This window comes from Hyla sarda, chromosome 7 (assembly GCF_029499605.1).
Source record: "Hyla sarda isolate aHylSar1 chromosome 7, aHylSar1.hap1, whole genome shotgun sequence".
NCBI lineage: Eukaryota > Metazoa > Chordata > Amphibia > Anura > Hylidae > Hyla > Hyla sarda.
In genome coordinates, this window is record NC_079195.1 from 99,336,810 (window position 1) to 99,349,964 (window position 13,155).

Consider the following 13,155-nt stretch of genomic DNA (forward strand, 5'->3'; position numbering starts at 1 on the left):
TTTCTCCATAGTTCTTTACTAAACATTTTGCATAGTTTTTTTTTTATAGCCTGTAATGTTTGCTAGATAAGCTTTGCTTTTCCTCTACATGCTGACTTTTTCCTTAGAACTACCATTTGTCTGCCCTCCTCCCTTTCTAGAGACTGTGAGCTGTCCTCAAAGGATTGTCTCCAAATTTACACAACCGGCTCTGCTATATAACCACCTCCCAATCCCTTCAACTATCTCTAACATAGAGAACAGAAAGCCAGTGTGACAGATTTTATCTATCTCTGAGCAGCATCTTAATGGCAGGACATGTTAAACGAGGAGACGAAAATTGTTTTATTTTGGATTCAGTAAACAAATTATCTAAAACAATCAGCACAAAACTGTCCATAGCTTTAAAATTCTACTAAAAAATACAGTTGTAGCTCAAAGTCCGATTTTAATATTTCATTTCTTCAGCATTTTTCAGACCTGAAGCTAAAAATGTAGCAATTCACCCAGATTAACGATAGAAGAGGAACATTGTTTCATTTTCGATTCAGGAAACAAAGGAACTAAAAAAAAATCAATGCAAAACTGTCCATAGCTTTAAAATTCTACAAAAAAAATACAGTTGCAGATCTTATAACAAAGACAGGTTATAAAATGCTATTTCTTCACATTTTCCAGACCTGAAGCAAAACATTTGGTAATTCACCCATATTAGCGATAGAAGAGGAGGACGGCTGCTTCAGTTATTTCCTTGGTGCTACTCCATCCAACATGTGTTCCATGACCATTCCAGTCAAAGGCAGCAAAGTCTCCACATTGAACAGGGTTTCCTTCTGGGATATAACCACCTCCTCCAATGCAGTGCTGGAAGAACATTAGCACAATCTGCTATTGTCCGGGGTATACCATAACGTATGCAGTACTAGTAGAGTCTTAAAGGAGATATCCAGTGGTGAACCCAGTGGTGAACAACTTATCTCCTATTCTAAGGATAGGGGATAAGTTGCAGATGCTGGGGGGTCTGACCACTGGGTCCCCCGCGATCTCCTGTATGGAGCCCCGACAGCCCGCGGGAAGGGGGCGTTTCTACCTCCGCACGAAGCGGCGGCCGACATGCCCCCTCAATACAACTCTATGGCAGAGCCGGAGCGCTGCCTTCGGCAATCTCCGGCTCTGCCATAAAGATGTATTGAGGGGGCGTGTCGGCCCCCGCTTCGTGCGGTGGTTGACACCCGCTATCTGGCCGAAGAGCCTGGCCCCCGTAGAGAGAGATCGCAGGGGGCCCCAGTGGTCGGACCCCCCGCGATCTCAAACTTATCCCCTATCTTTAGGATAGGGGATAAGTTTTTCACCACTGGACTACCCCTTTAAAAGGTATTCCAGAAAATAACATTTATTTTCAAACAAAAACAATCAAGCCTTCCAGTATTTATATGCTGCTGTATCCCCACAGAGCTCCCTGCTGCCACCTCTGTCTGTTTCAGGAACTACCTAGAGCAAGAACAAATTACCAAAGCAAAACACTCCTGCTCTAGACACTTTCTGACTTGGACAGAGGTGGCAGCAGGGGGCACTGTGTTGGACTGGAAAGAACTTTATGACTTCCTCCAGAGCATACAGTAGCTGATAAGTACTGGTAGGTTTAATATGTTTTCTAATAGAGATAATTAGAAATCTGTATCACTTTGAAAATGTTTTTTGCATACTTCTTTAACCACTTAAGGACTCAGAGCATACCTGTGCGCCCTGAGTCTGCTCCCTTTTATAACGCGGGGCCATGGCATGGCCCAGCATCATAGCGGGTCAGGCATAGCCTCTAATAACGTCCAGGACCTGTGGCTAATCGTGCGGCACTGATTGCGGGGCCACGTGCTATTAACCCTTTAGACGCGGCTTTCAAAGTTGATCGCCGCATCTAAAGTGAAAGTAAAGTACTCCCGGCTAGCTCAGCGAAATCGTGGCATCTTGAACAGCTGGAACACACAAGGAGGGCCCCTACCTTCCTACTGTGTGTCCCAACGCCGAATGACTGCTCAGTGCCTGAGATCCAGACATGAGCAGTCAAGCGGCAGGATCATTGATCATTGTTATCCTATGGGATTACAATGATCACTGTAAAAGATCAATGTGTGTAGTATTATAGCCCCCCTATGGGGGCTATAACATTGCAAAAAAAAAAGGTAAAAAAGTGAATAAAGATCATTTAACCCTTTCCCTAATATAAGTTTGAATAACCCGCCTTTTCCCATTAAAAAAAAAGCTGTGTAAATAAAAATTTAAATAATTATATGTGGTATCGCCACATGTGGAAATGTCTGAATTGTAAAAATATATAATTAATTAAAACGGTCAATGGCGTACGCGCAAAAAAAATTCCAAAGTCCAAAATAGCGTATTTTTGGTTACTTTTGAAATCATGAAAAAATTTATTAAAAGCGATCAAAAAGTCAGATCAATACAAAAATGGTACCGCTAAAAAACTTCAGATCACGGTGCATGTGCATGTAGTTATGACTTTTTCCAGAAGTACGACAAAATCAAACCTATATAAGTAGGGTATCATTTTAATAGTATGGACCTACAGAATAAAGAAAAGGTGTCATTTTTACCGTAAAATGTACTGCGTAGAAACAGAAGCCCCCAAAAGTTACAAAATGGCGTTTTTTCTTCAATTTTGTCGCACAATGATTTTTTTTCTGTTTCGCCGTAGATTTTTGGCTAAAATGACTGATGTTATTACAAAGTGGAATTGGTGGCACCAACAATAAGCCATCCTATGGATTTTTAGGTGCAAAATTGAAAGAATTTTTTTTTTTTTTTTAAAGGTAAGTAGGAAAAAACGTAAGTTCAAAAACGGAAAAACCCTGAGTCCTTAATGGGTTAAGTACTATGGAACATTATGACAGATGATACTGTAAAGTGTATCAATAGAATAAAGTCAGTTCTACACTACTCTAATACTTACATGTTCTACATTGCATCCAGTCACCTTCACACCTGGACATAGAGCCAGGGCAGATCTTTCATAATTAATAGCCCGGAATTGAACATAGCCGGCAGTGTACTCTTCTGTAGATACACACAAAAATAAATATCAGTATAGAGAACATCTTCACTGCTCTTAATATTACCGTTATACGGGATCTTACTTGCGCCATTAGGGGAGTAATATAATGCTGTCTTCTCAGCACTTCCAAAGTCATACACAACTGGAATAGCTGGTCCATTCTGTGCAAGGCAGGCTCCGGCATTGTACACTACTGGGTATTTCTGAGGGAGCATCAAAAAGGTTATGTTTATATGCTGAATAAAGGCTCACAGTCTGCATGAGGACAAACGTTATAAACCATGTTGTCAAGGGGTTGTACACTTCTATAACCTATAGTAAAGGGTATTTCCAAATAGTATTCATTAAAACAAAACATATACTCTTTGGTGAAAATATCTTTTTGGCAGACCTATGTGTTTCCTCATTTACAAACTCCCAACAAGCTATACATAGTCTGATCATATGTGAATCTACCAATGTTTAGGCTAAGGTGGGGGGGTCGTCCTGGATAGCAGAGGAAACCTGTAAAAGGAAAGTACCTGGATGCATTGCCAATTGACTGTTAAGGTGTTTTGTTTTTTTATTATTTGTGGGTGTCTAGTAAATCTATCTTTTTTATCACCTTCTCTATTGGATCAAGAAAATCATTCACACTGTACAATCCCACACAGAATTTACTAGACAACAGGAAAGACTGTTGTACACCTTTTAACCCAGTGGAAACCAATATCTAGAGATGAGCGAACAAACTCGTCACAATTCGATTCGTCACAAACTTCTCGGCTCGGTAGTTGATGCCTTATCCTGCATAAATTAGTTCAGCTTTCAAGTGCTCCCGTGGGCTGGAAAAGGTGGATACAGTCCTAGGAGACTCTTTCCTAGGACTGTATCCATTTTTCCAGCCCACCGGAGCACCTGAAAGCTGAACTAATTTATGTAGGATAAGTCATCAACTGCCGAGCCGAGAAGTTCGTGATGAATCGAATTTACTGTAAGTTCGCTCATCTCTTCCAATAACATTTATTTTCATCATGGGGCTGATAGGGGTGTAGGGAGCAGGCTTAGGAGTTGAGCCCTTGCCATACCCAGTGGATATCAGTTAGTGACAGCCATCATCAATAACTTTTACTGACTGATATCCAATGCTGGCTATTTATACAGTATGTTACTGGTTGTTCAGGCATCACATTGGCCTCCCCATGGATCAACGCAATGCCTAAGTAAAAAAGTTTTTGAAAATATTTGAAAAAAGCCCTCTCATTAACCCCTTAAGGAACCAGGCTATACAGGTACGTCCTGATGTCCTGGGACTTAAGGACCCTGGGCGTACCTGTATGCCTGTGGGAATTCCGGTCCCTGCCACACATCGGGCAGGGACTGGACCGGGATGCCTGCTGAAATCATTCAGCAGGCACCCCGTGCAAACCTTTGGGGAGGTCCTGAGACACCCCCCCCCCCCATATGTCGGCAATTCCGGGTCAATCAGGTCCCCAGAGACCCAGAAAAAAAGGGTGATAGGTGCCGTTGACATGGCACCTATCACCCTTTAGCAGCAGGAGTGAGGTGGCACTGGTGCCGGCCGACGATCAGGATGCCTGGTGTGGGGGTGTCCCTAATGGCACCCACTCAGCCCCTACTCAGGAGGCCGAGAGCGGGTGCCGAGAGTGTGTATCTGTAGTGGGGGCCCCTGATCCCCAGCATCGGCAGCAGGATCGGGCCCACAGAGCGGAGACAGCGGTGGCGGCAGGATGACAGGCAGGACATGCGTAGGAACAGAAGGTAAGGCCGTGCCTCCTGCATCAACAACTCCCAGCTTGTCCAAAAGGGTATGCTGGGAGTTGTTGTTGTGCAACAGCAGAAGGCACAACTGCAACTCCCAGAATGCCCTTTGGTAGTTTGTGCATGCTGGGGGTTGTAATTAGGCAACAGCTGAAGGCACATTTTTTCTATGAAAAAGTGTTCCTCTAGCAATTGCATAACTGCAACCCCCAGCATGCACAAACTACCAAAGGGCATGCTGGGAGTTGCAGTAGTGTGCCTCCAGCTGTTGCATAACTACAAGTCCAAGCATGCCCTTTGGCTGAGAGTTATGCAACAGCTAGAGGCACACTGGTTGCAAAACACCAAGAGTTTGTTACCTAACTCAGTGTTTTGCAACAGGTGTGCCTCCAGCTGTTGCAAACTACAACTCCCAGTATGCACTGATAGACCGTACATGCTGGGAGTTGTAGTTTTGCAACTGCTGGAGGCACACTGGTTGCGAGTTAAGTAACAAAAAGTAACAAACTCTCAGTTTTTTGCAACCAGTGTGCCTCCAGCTGTTGCATAACTAAAACCCCCAGCATGTGCGACAACCGAAGATCATGCTGGGGGTTGTAGTTTTGCAACAGCTGGAGGTTTGCCCCCCCCCCCCCCCCTATGTGAATGTACAGGGTACATTCACACAGGTGGGGGTTTACAGTGAGCTTCTTGCTGCAAGTTTGAGATGCAGCAATTTTTCCGGCAGGAAACTCGCTGTAAACACCCACCTGTGTGAATGTACCCTAAAATCACTACACTACACCTACACAAAATAAAGGGTAAAACACTACATATACCCCTACATTGTTACTCCCACTCCGCCACCCTCCCAATAAAATTTTTAAATGGCTGGTACGGCACTGTTTCCAAAATGGAACATAACTACAAGGCCCAGCCTGCCCTTCGGCTGTCCGTGCATGCTGTGGGTTTTAGCTTTTGCAACAGCTGAAGGCACACTGGTTGCAAAACACTGAGTTCAGCTGTGAAAAACTACAACTCCCAGCATGCACTGACAGACCGTACATGTTGGGAGTTGTAGATCTGCAACCACTGGAGACACACTGGTCGCGAAACACTGAGTTTAGTAACAATCTCTTCACACGGGCAGGGGTTTACAGTGAGTTTCTCGCTGCAAGTTTGAGATGCAGCAAATTTTCCGGAGGGAAACTCGCTGTAAACCCCCGCCTGTGTGAATGTACCCTAAAAACACTACACTATACTTACACAAAATAAAGGGTAAAACACTACATATACCCTTATACAGCTACCCCCCCTCCCCCCCAATAAAAATTAAAAACGTCTGCTGCGGCACTGTTTCCAAAATGGAGCCTCCAGCTGTTGCAAAACAACAACTCCCAGTATTGCCGGACAGACATTGACTGTCCAGGCATGCTGGGAGTTTTGCAACAGCTGGAGGCACCCTGTTTGGGAAACACTGCCGTAGGATAATTTTAGTATCAGAGGCAAGTCTAATTCTTGCATTCTAGTCCGTTCCTATGCAAATCCCTAATTTAGGCCTCAACTGCACATGGTGCTCTCACATGGCGCCCTGTCATATTTTAAGGCAACACTTTAGGGCCACATATGGGGTATTTCCGTACTCAGGAGAAATTGCCTAACAAATATTGGGGGGCTTTTTCTCCTTTCACCCCTTATGAAAAGGTAAAGTTGTGGTCTACTCCAGCATGTTATTGTAAAAAAAAATTAAATTTTTTCACTAAAATGCTGGTGTTTTATGCTGGGGTAATAGGAAAAAAATCCTCCCAAAATTTGTAAACCCATTTCTTCTGAGTATATAAATACCCCATGTGTGGACGCAAAGTGCTCTGCGGCGCACTACAATGCTCAGAAGAGAAGGAACGCCATTGGGCTTTTGGAGAGAGAATGTGTCTGGAATTGAAGGCTATGTGTGTTTACAAAGCCTCCATGGCGCATGAAAAATTAGGGGTAACACCAGCATTTTAGTGTAAAAAAAAAAACATTTTTCACGTTCAACTTTTGCAGAAATTTGTCAAACACCTGTGGGTTGTAAAGGCTCACTGTAACCCTTGTTACATTCCTTGAGGTGTGTTGTTTTCCAAATAGTGTGCCATGTGGGGCTTTTTTTGCTATTCTGGCATCATAGGGGCTTCCTAAATGCGACATGCCCCTCCCACCCCCCCAAAAAAAAAACAATTTAACCAAAATTTGCTTTCAGAAAGCCAAATGTGGCTCCTTCTCTTCTGAACATTGTAGTGCTCACGAAGAGCACTTTACGTCCACAAATGGGGTATTTCCATACTCAGAAGAAACGGGGTTACTAATTTTGGGAGGATTTTCTCCTATTACCTCTTATAAAAATGGTAAATTTGGTTGGAAAAAAATGCATTTTAGTGAAAAAAAAAATGTCATTTACACATCTGAATTTATCGAAAAGTCGTCAAACACCTGTGGGGTGTTAAGGCTCACTGGACCCCTTGTTATGTGCCTTGAGGGGTGTAGTTTCCAAAATAGTATGCAATGTGGTTTTTTTCTATGGCACCATAGGGGCTTCCGAAATGAAACATGCCCCCCCAAAACCATTTCAGCAAACTCACTCTCCAAAATTCCATTGTCGCTCCTTCCCTTATGAGCCCTCTAGTGCACAAACAGAGCACTTTATGTTCACATATGAGGTATTTCCTTACTTAAGTTAAGAGAAATTGGTTTACACATTTTAGGGGGGGGGGTTTCTCCCTTTACCCCTTGTAAATATTTAAAAACTGGGTCAACAAGAACATGCAAGTGTAAAAAATGGAGATTTAGAATTTTCTCCTTCACTTTGCTGCTATTCCTGTGAAACACCTAAAGGGTAAACAAACTTTCTGAATGTCATTTTGTATACTTTTCTGGGTGCCATTTTTATAATGGGGTAATTTGTGGGGTATTTCTAATATGAAGGCCCTTCAAATCCACTTCAAAACTGAAATGCAAAATTTTTACATTTTTCATGAAATTTGGGAATTTTTCACCAAGAAATGATGCAAGTATTGACAAAAAAATTACCAATATGTTAAAGTAGAATATGTCACAAAAAACTATCTTGGAATCAAATTCATAAGTAAAAGCATCCCAGAGATATTAATGCTTAAAGTGACAGTGGTCAGATATGCCAAAAATGCTCGGGTCCTTAAGGTGAAAATGGGTGGGTCCTTAAGGGGTTAAAAATTCAAACTATTCCTATGTTTCAAATAGAAAAATGTTAACATACAAAAAGAGCATATTTAGTATCGTCATATGTGCAGTTTTGTGTTTTCATATAACTTCACTTCCTGTAAATGTGCACATGCTATGTAAGTTGTTTGAATTGAGTATCTTAAAAGCCAATTAATACAGACAGTAAATATTTTTCACATCTTACTATATTGACAAGAAATTGTTAATTATTTGTCGACAAAGCAATTATTTTAACAAAAACATCTATTCATATACCAATAGAAATATTGAATGTGTCTACAGATAAGAACATCTAGTGTGTCCAATAGTCCCTGACCTTATCTTAATGAAGAATAGCCTTATGCCTATTCCATGCATACATTTCTTTACTGTATTTGTAGCCATCACTTCTACAGGAAGACCATTCCATGCATCCACTATTCTAAGTAAAGTACATTTTCTGAAATTACTCTATAAACTTTTGTGTCTTCCTTAAAACTATATCCGACTGTCGTATTGATGGCTCCACAAATCATCACACCAACAGATGGGGCAGTGTGTCACTCCACAGCAAAGGCAGGATTGAAGAGCTTACTACGAGGCCTCCATACTTGAATCCAGCTGTTGTCAGATCCCAACAAAAACCTTCAACCATTGCTGAAGACAATACAGTTGCCGTCTGTAGCAGTCCATTTTTCTGGTTCATGACCCCTCTACAAATAAAGGTCATGGTGGCACCAGTTTTATTCTGCCATCTCCTGAAAATGGTCCAGGCAGGGCAGGGATGTGTAATAAAGGTGCCACCTATGTCTGAATGGGGGAAAAATGTACTGAGGGAGCTGCATGTACTTGATCCATTCTACTAATGGTCTTTCTGGGCCACCCGAAGCCTGTTTGCCATGTGGGAGTACCCTTATGTAACCAATACTTTCAACACCTCCTAACAGCTTGGTCAGAACAACCAAGATGGCAAGCATTTTTTCAAAACACCCAATGATGCAAACTCTTCACAAAGTCAATGTCACGATGCCGGCTGGCAGGTAGTGGATCCTCTGTGCCAGAGAGGGATTGGTGTGGACCGTGCTAGTGGACCGGTTCTAAGCCACTACTGGTTTTCACCAGAGCCCGCCGCAAAGCGGGATGGTCTTGCTGCGGCGGTAGTGACCAGGTCGTATCCACTAGCAACGGCTCACCTCTCTGGCTGCTGAAGATAGGCGCGGTACAAGGGAGTAGGCAAAAGCAAGGTCGGACGTAGCAGAAGGTCGGGGCAGGCAGCAAGGATCGTAGTCAGGGGCAACGGCAGAAGGTCTGGAAACACAGGCAAGGAACACACAAGGAACGCTTTCACTGGCACTAAGGCAACAAGATCCGGCAAGGGAGTGCAGGAGAAGTGAGGTGATATAGGGAAGTGCACAGGTGAACACACTAATTGGGACCACTGCGCCAATCAGCGGCGCAGTGGCCCTTTAAATCGCAGAGACCCGGCGCGCGCGCGCCCTAGGGAGCGGGGCCGCGCGCGCCGGGACAGAACAGACGGAGAGCGAGTCAGGTAGGGGAGCCGGGGTGCGCATCGCGAGCGGGCGCTACCCGCATCGCGAATCGCATCCCGGCTGGCAGCGGAATCGCAGCGCCCCGGGTCAGAGGACGTGACCGGAGCGCTGCCGCGGGGAGAGTGAAGCGAGCGCTCCGGGGAGGAGCGGGGACCCGGAGCGCTCGGCGTAACAGTACCCCCCCCCTTGGGTCTCCCCCTCTTCTTGGAGCCTGAGAACCTGAGGAGCAGACTTTTGTCTAGGATGTTGTCCTCAGGTTCCCAGGATCTCTCTTCAGGACCACAACCCTCCCAGTCCACTAAAAAAAAATTTTTCCCTCTGACCTTTTTGGCAGCTAAAATTTCTTTGACCGAGAAGATGTCCGAGGAGCCAGAAACAGGAGTGGGAGGAACAGATTTGGGAGAAAAACGGTTGAGGATGAGTGGTTTGAGAAGAGAGACGTGAAAGGCATTAGGGATACGAAGAGAGGGAGGAAGAAGAAGTTTATAAGAGACAGGATTAATTTGACACAAAATTTTGAAAGGACCAAGATAGCGTGGTCCCAACTTGTAGCTAGGGACACGGAAGCGGACATATTTAGCGGAGAGCCATACCTTGTCTCCAGGGGAAAAAACGGGGGGAGCTCTTCTTTTCTTATCCGCGAACTTCTTCATGCGTGATGAAGCTTGTAAGAGAGAATTTTGGGTCTCTCTCCATATGATGGAAAGGTCACGAGAAATTTCATCCACAGCGGGCAGACCAGAGGGCAAGGGAGTAGGGAGGGGGGGAAGAGGGTGACGGCCGTACACCACGAAAAATGGGGATTTGGAGGAAGACTCAGAGACCCTGAAGTTATACGAGAATTCGGCCCATGGGAGGAGATCTGCCCAGTCATCCTGGCGGGAGGAAACAAAATGTCGCAAATAATCACCCAAGATCTGGTTAATCCTTTCTACTTGTCCATTGGACTGGGGATGATATGCAGAAGAAAAATTTAATTTAATCTTGAGTTGTTTACAGAGAGCCCTCCAGAATTTAGACACGAATTGGACGCCTCTATCCGAGACAATCTGCGTAGGCAACCCGTGAAGACGAAAAATGTGTACAAAAAATTGTTTAGCCAACTGAGGCGCAGAAGGAAGACCAGGAAGAGGGATGAAATGTGCCATTTTGGAGAATCGATCAACGACCACCCAAATAACAGTGTTGCCACGGGAAGGGGGTAAATCAGTAATAAAATCCATACCAATCAGAGACCAAGGCTGTTCGGGGACAGGCAGAGGATGAAGAAAACCAGCGGGCTTCTGGCGAGGAGTCTTATCCCGGGCACAGATAGTGCAGGCTCGCACAAAGTCCACAACATCCGTCTCCAGAGTCGGCCACCAATAGAAGCGGGAGATGAGTTGCACAGATTTCTTGATACCCGCATGACCTGCGAGATGGGAGGAGTGACCCCATTTGAGGATTCCGAGGCGTTGGCGAGGAGAAACAAAGGTCTTTCCTGGAGGAGTCTGCCTGATGGAGGCAGGAGAAGTGGAGATCAGGCAGTCAGGTGGAATGATGTGTTGCGGAGAGAGTTCAACTTCTGAGGCATCCGAGGAACGAGAGAGAGCATCGGCCCTAATGTTCTTATCGGCAGGACGAAAGTGAATCTCAAAATTAAATCGGGCAAAGAACAGAGACCACCGGGCCTGGCGAGGATTCAGCCGTTGGGCAGACTGGAGGTAGGAGAGGTTCTTGTGGTCGGTGTAGATAATAACAGGAGAACTTGATCCCTCCAGCAGATGCCTCCATTCCTCAAGTGCTAATTTGATGGCTAGAAGCTCTCGATCCCCGATGGAGTAGTTCCTCTCCGCTGGAGAGAAGGTCCTAGAGAAAAAACCACAAGTGACAGCATGCCCGGAAGAATTTTTTTGTAGAAGAACAGCTCCAGCTCCCACTGAGGAGGCATCAACCTCCAATAGGAAGGGTTTGGAAGGGTCAGGTCTGGAGAGGACGGGAGCCGAAGAAAAGGCAGACTTGAGTCGTTTAAAGGCGTCTTCTGCTTGAGGAGGCCAGGACTTGGGATCAGCATTTTTTTTGGTTAAAGCCACGATAGGAGCCACAATGGTAGAAAAATGTGGAATAAATTGCCTGTAATAATTGGCGAACCCCAAAAAGCGTTGGATAGCACGAGTCCGGAGGGGCGTGGCCAATCTAAGACGGCAGAAAGTTTGTCTGGATCCATCTGTAGTCCCTGGCCAGAGACCAAATATCCTAGAAAAGGAAGAGATTGGCATTCAAACAGACATTTCTCAATTTTGGCATAGAGTTGGTTGTCACGAAGTCTCTGAAGAACCATACGGACATGCTGGCGGTGTTCTTCTAGATTGGCAGAAAAAATTAGGATATCGTCCAGATATACAACAACACAGGAGTATAACAAATCACGAAAAATTTCATTGACAAAGTCTTGGAAGACGGCAGGGGCGTTGCACAGTCCAAAGGGCATGACCAGATACTCAAAGTGTCCATCTCTGGTGTTAAATGCCGTTTTCCACTCGTCCCCCTCTCTGATGCGGATGAGGTTATAGGCGCCTCTTAAGTCCAATTTAGTGAAGATGTGGGCACCTTGGAGGCGATCAAAGAGTTCAGAGATGAGGGGTAAGGGGTAGCGGTTCTTAACCGTGATTTTATTAAGACCGCGGTAGTCAATGCAAGGACGTAGGGAGCCATCTTTTTTGGACACAAAGAAAAATCCGGCTCCGGCAGGAGAGGAGGATTTACGGATAAAGCCCTTTTTTAGATTCTCCTGGACGTATTCGGACATGGCAAGAGTCTCTGGGGCAGAGAGAGGATAAATTCTGCCCCGGGGTGGAGTAGTGCCCGGGAGGAGGTCGATAGGGCAATCATAAGGCCTGTGAGGAGGTAGAGTCTCAGCTTGTTTTTTGCAGAAAACATCCGCGAAGTCCATATAGGCCTTAGGGAGACCGGTTACTGGAGGAACCACAGAGTTACGGCAAGGGTTACTGGGAACCGGTTTTAGACAGTTCTTGGAACAAGAGGACCCCCAACTCTTGATCTCCCCAGTGGACCAATCCAGGGTAGGGGAATGAAGTTGAAGCCAGGGAAGTCCAAGGAGAATTTCCGAGGTGCAATTGGGGAGGACCAAAAGTTCAATCCTCTCATGATGAGATCCGATGCTCATAAGAAGGGGCTCCGTGCGGAAACGTATGGTACAGTCCAATCTTTCATTATTTACACAATTGATGTAGAGGGGTCTGGCGAGACTGGTCACCGGGATGTTGAACCTGTTGACGAGAGAGGCCAAAATAAAATTTCCTGCAGATCCTGAGTCCAAGAAGGCCACTGTAGAGAAGGAGAAGGCAGAGGCAGACATCCGCACAGGCACAGTAAGACGTGGAGAAGCAGAGTAGACATCAAGGACTGTCTCACCATTGTGCGGAGTCAGCGTACGTCTTTCCAGGCGAGGAGGACGGATAGGACAATCTCTCAGGAAGTGTTCGGTACTAGCACAGTACAGGCAGAGGTTCTCCATACGGCGTCGTGTCCTCTCTTGAGGTGTCAGGCGAGACCGGTCGACCTGCATAGCCTCCACGGCGGGAGGCACAGGAACAGATTGCA

At 45.3% G+C, this 13,155-nt stretch overlaps 1 protein-coding gene across 8 annotated transcripts in view; it reads right to left on the bottom strand.

Moving 5' to 3' along the window:
* Positions 1-313: 313 nt before the first annotated feature.
* LOC130282188 (intelectin-1-like) overlaps positions 314-13,155 on the bottom strand; it is a 41,203-nt gene continuing 28,361 nt past the window's right edge. For 7 of the 8 annotated variants that reach the window (XM_056530196.1, XM_056530199.1, XM_056530197.1 and 4 more), the window contains 3 exons: positions 3,129-3,249; positions 2,945-3,048; positions 314-843 (listed from right to left, as the gene is read on the bottom strand). In XM_056530196.1, the coding sequence (XP_056386171.1) occupies positions 691-843; positions 2,945-3,048; positions 3,129-3,249 (378 nt within the window). In that variant the 3' untranslated portion in view covers positions 314-690. The remainder of the gene's footprint in view (positions 844-2,944; positions 3,049-3,128; positions 3,250-13,155) is intronic. The other variant, XM_056530200.1, reaches the window with a different exon arrangement.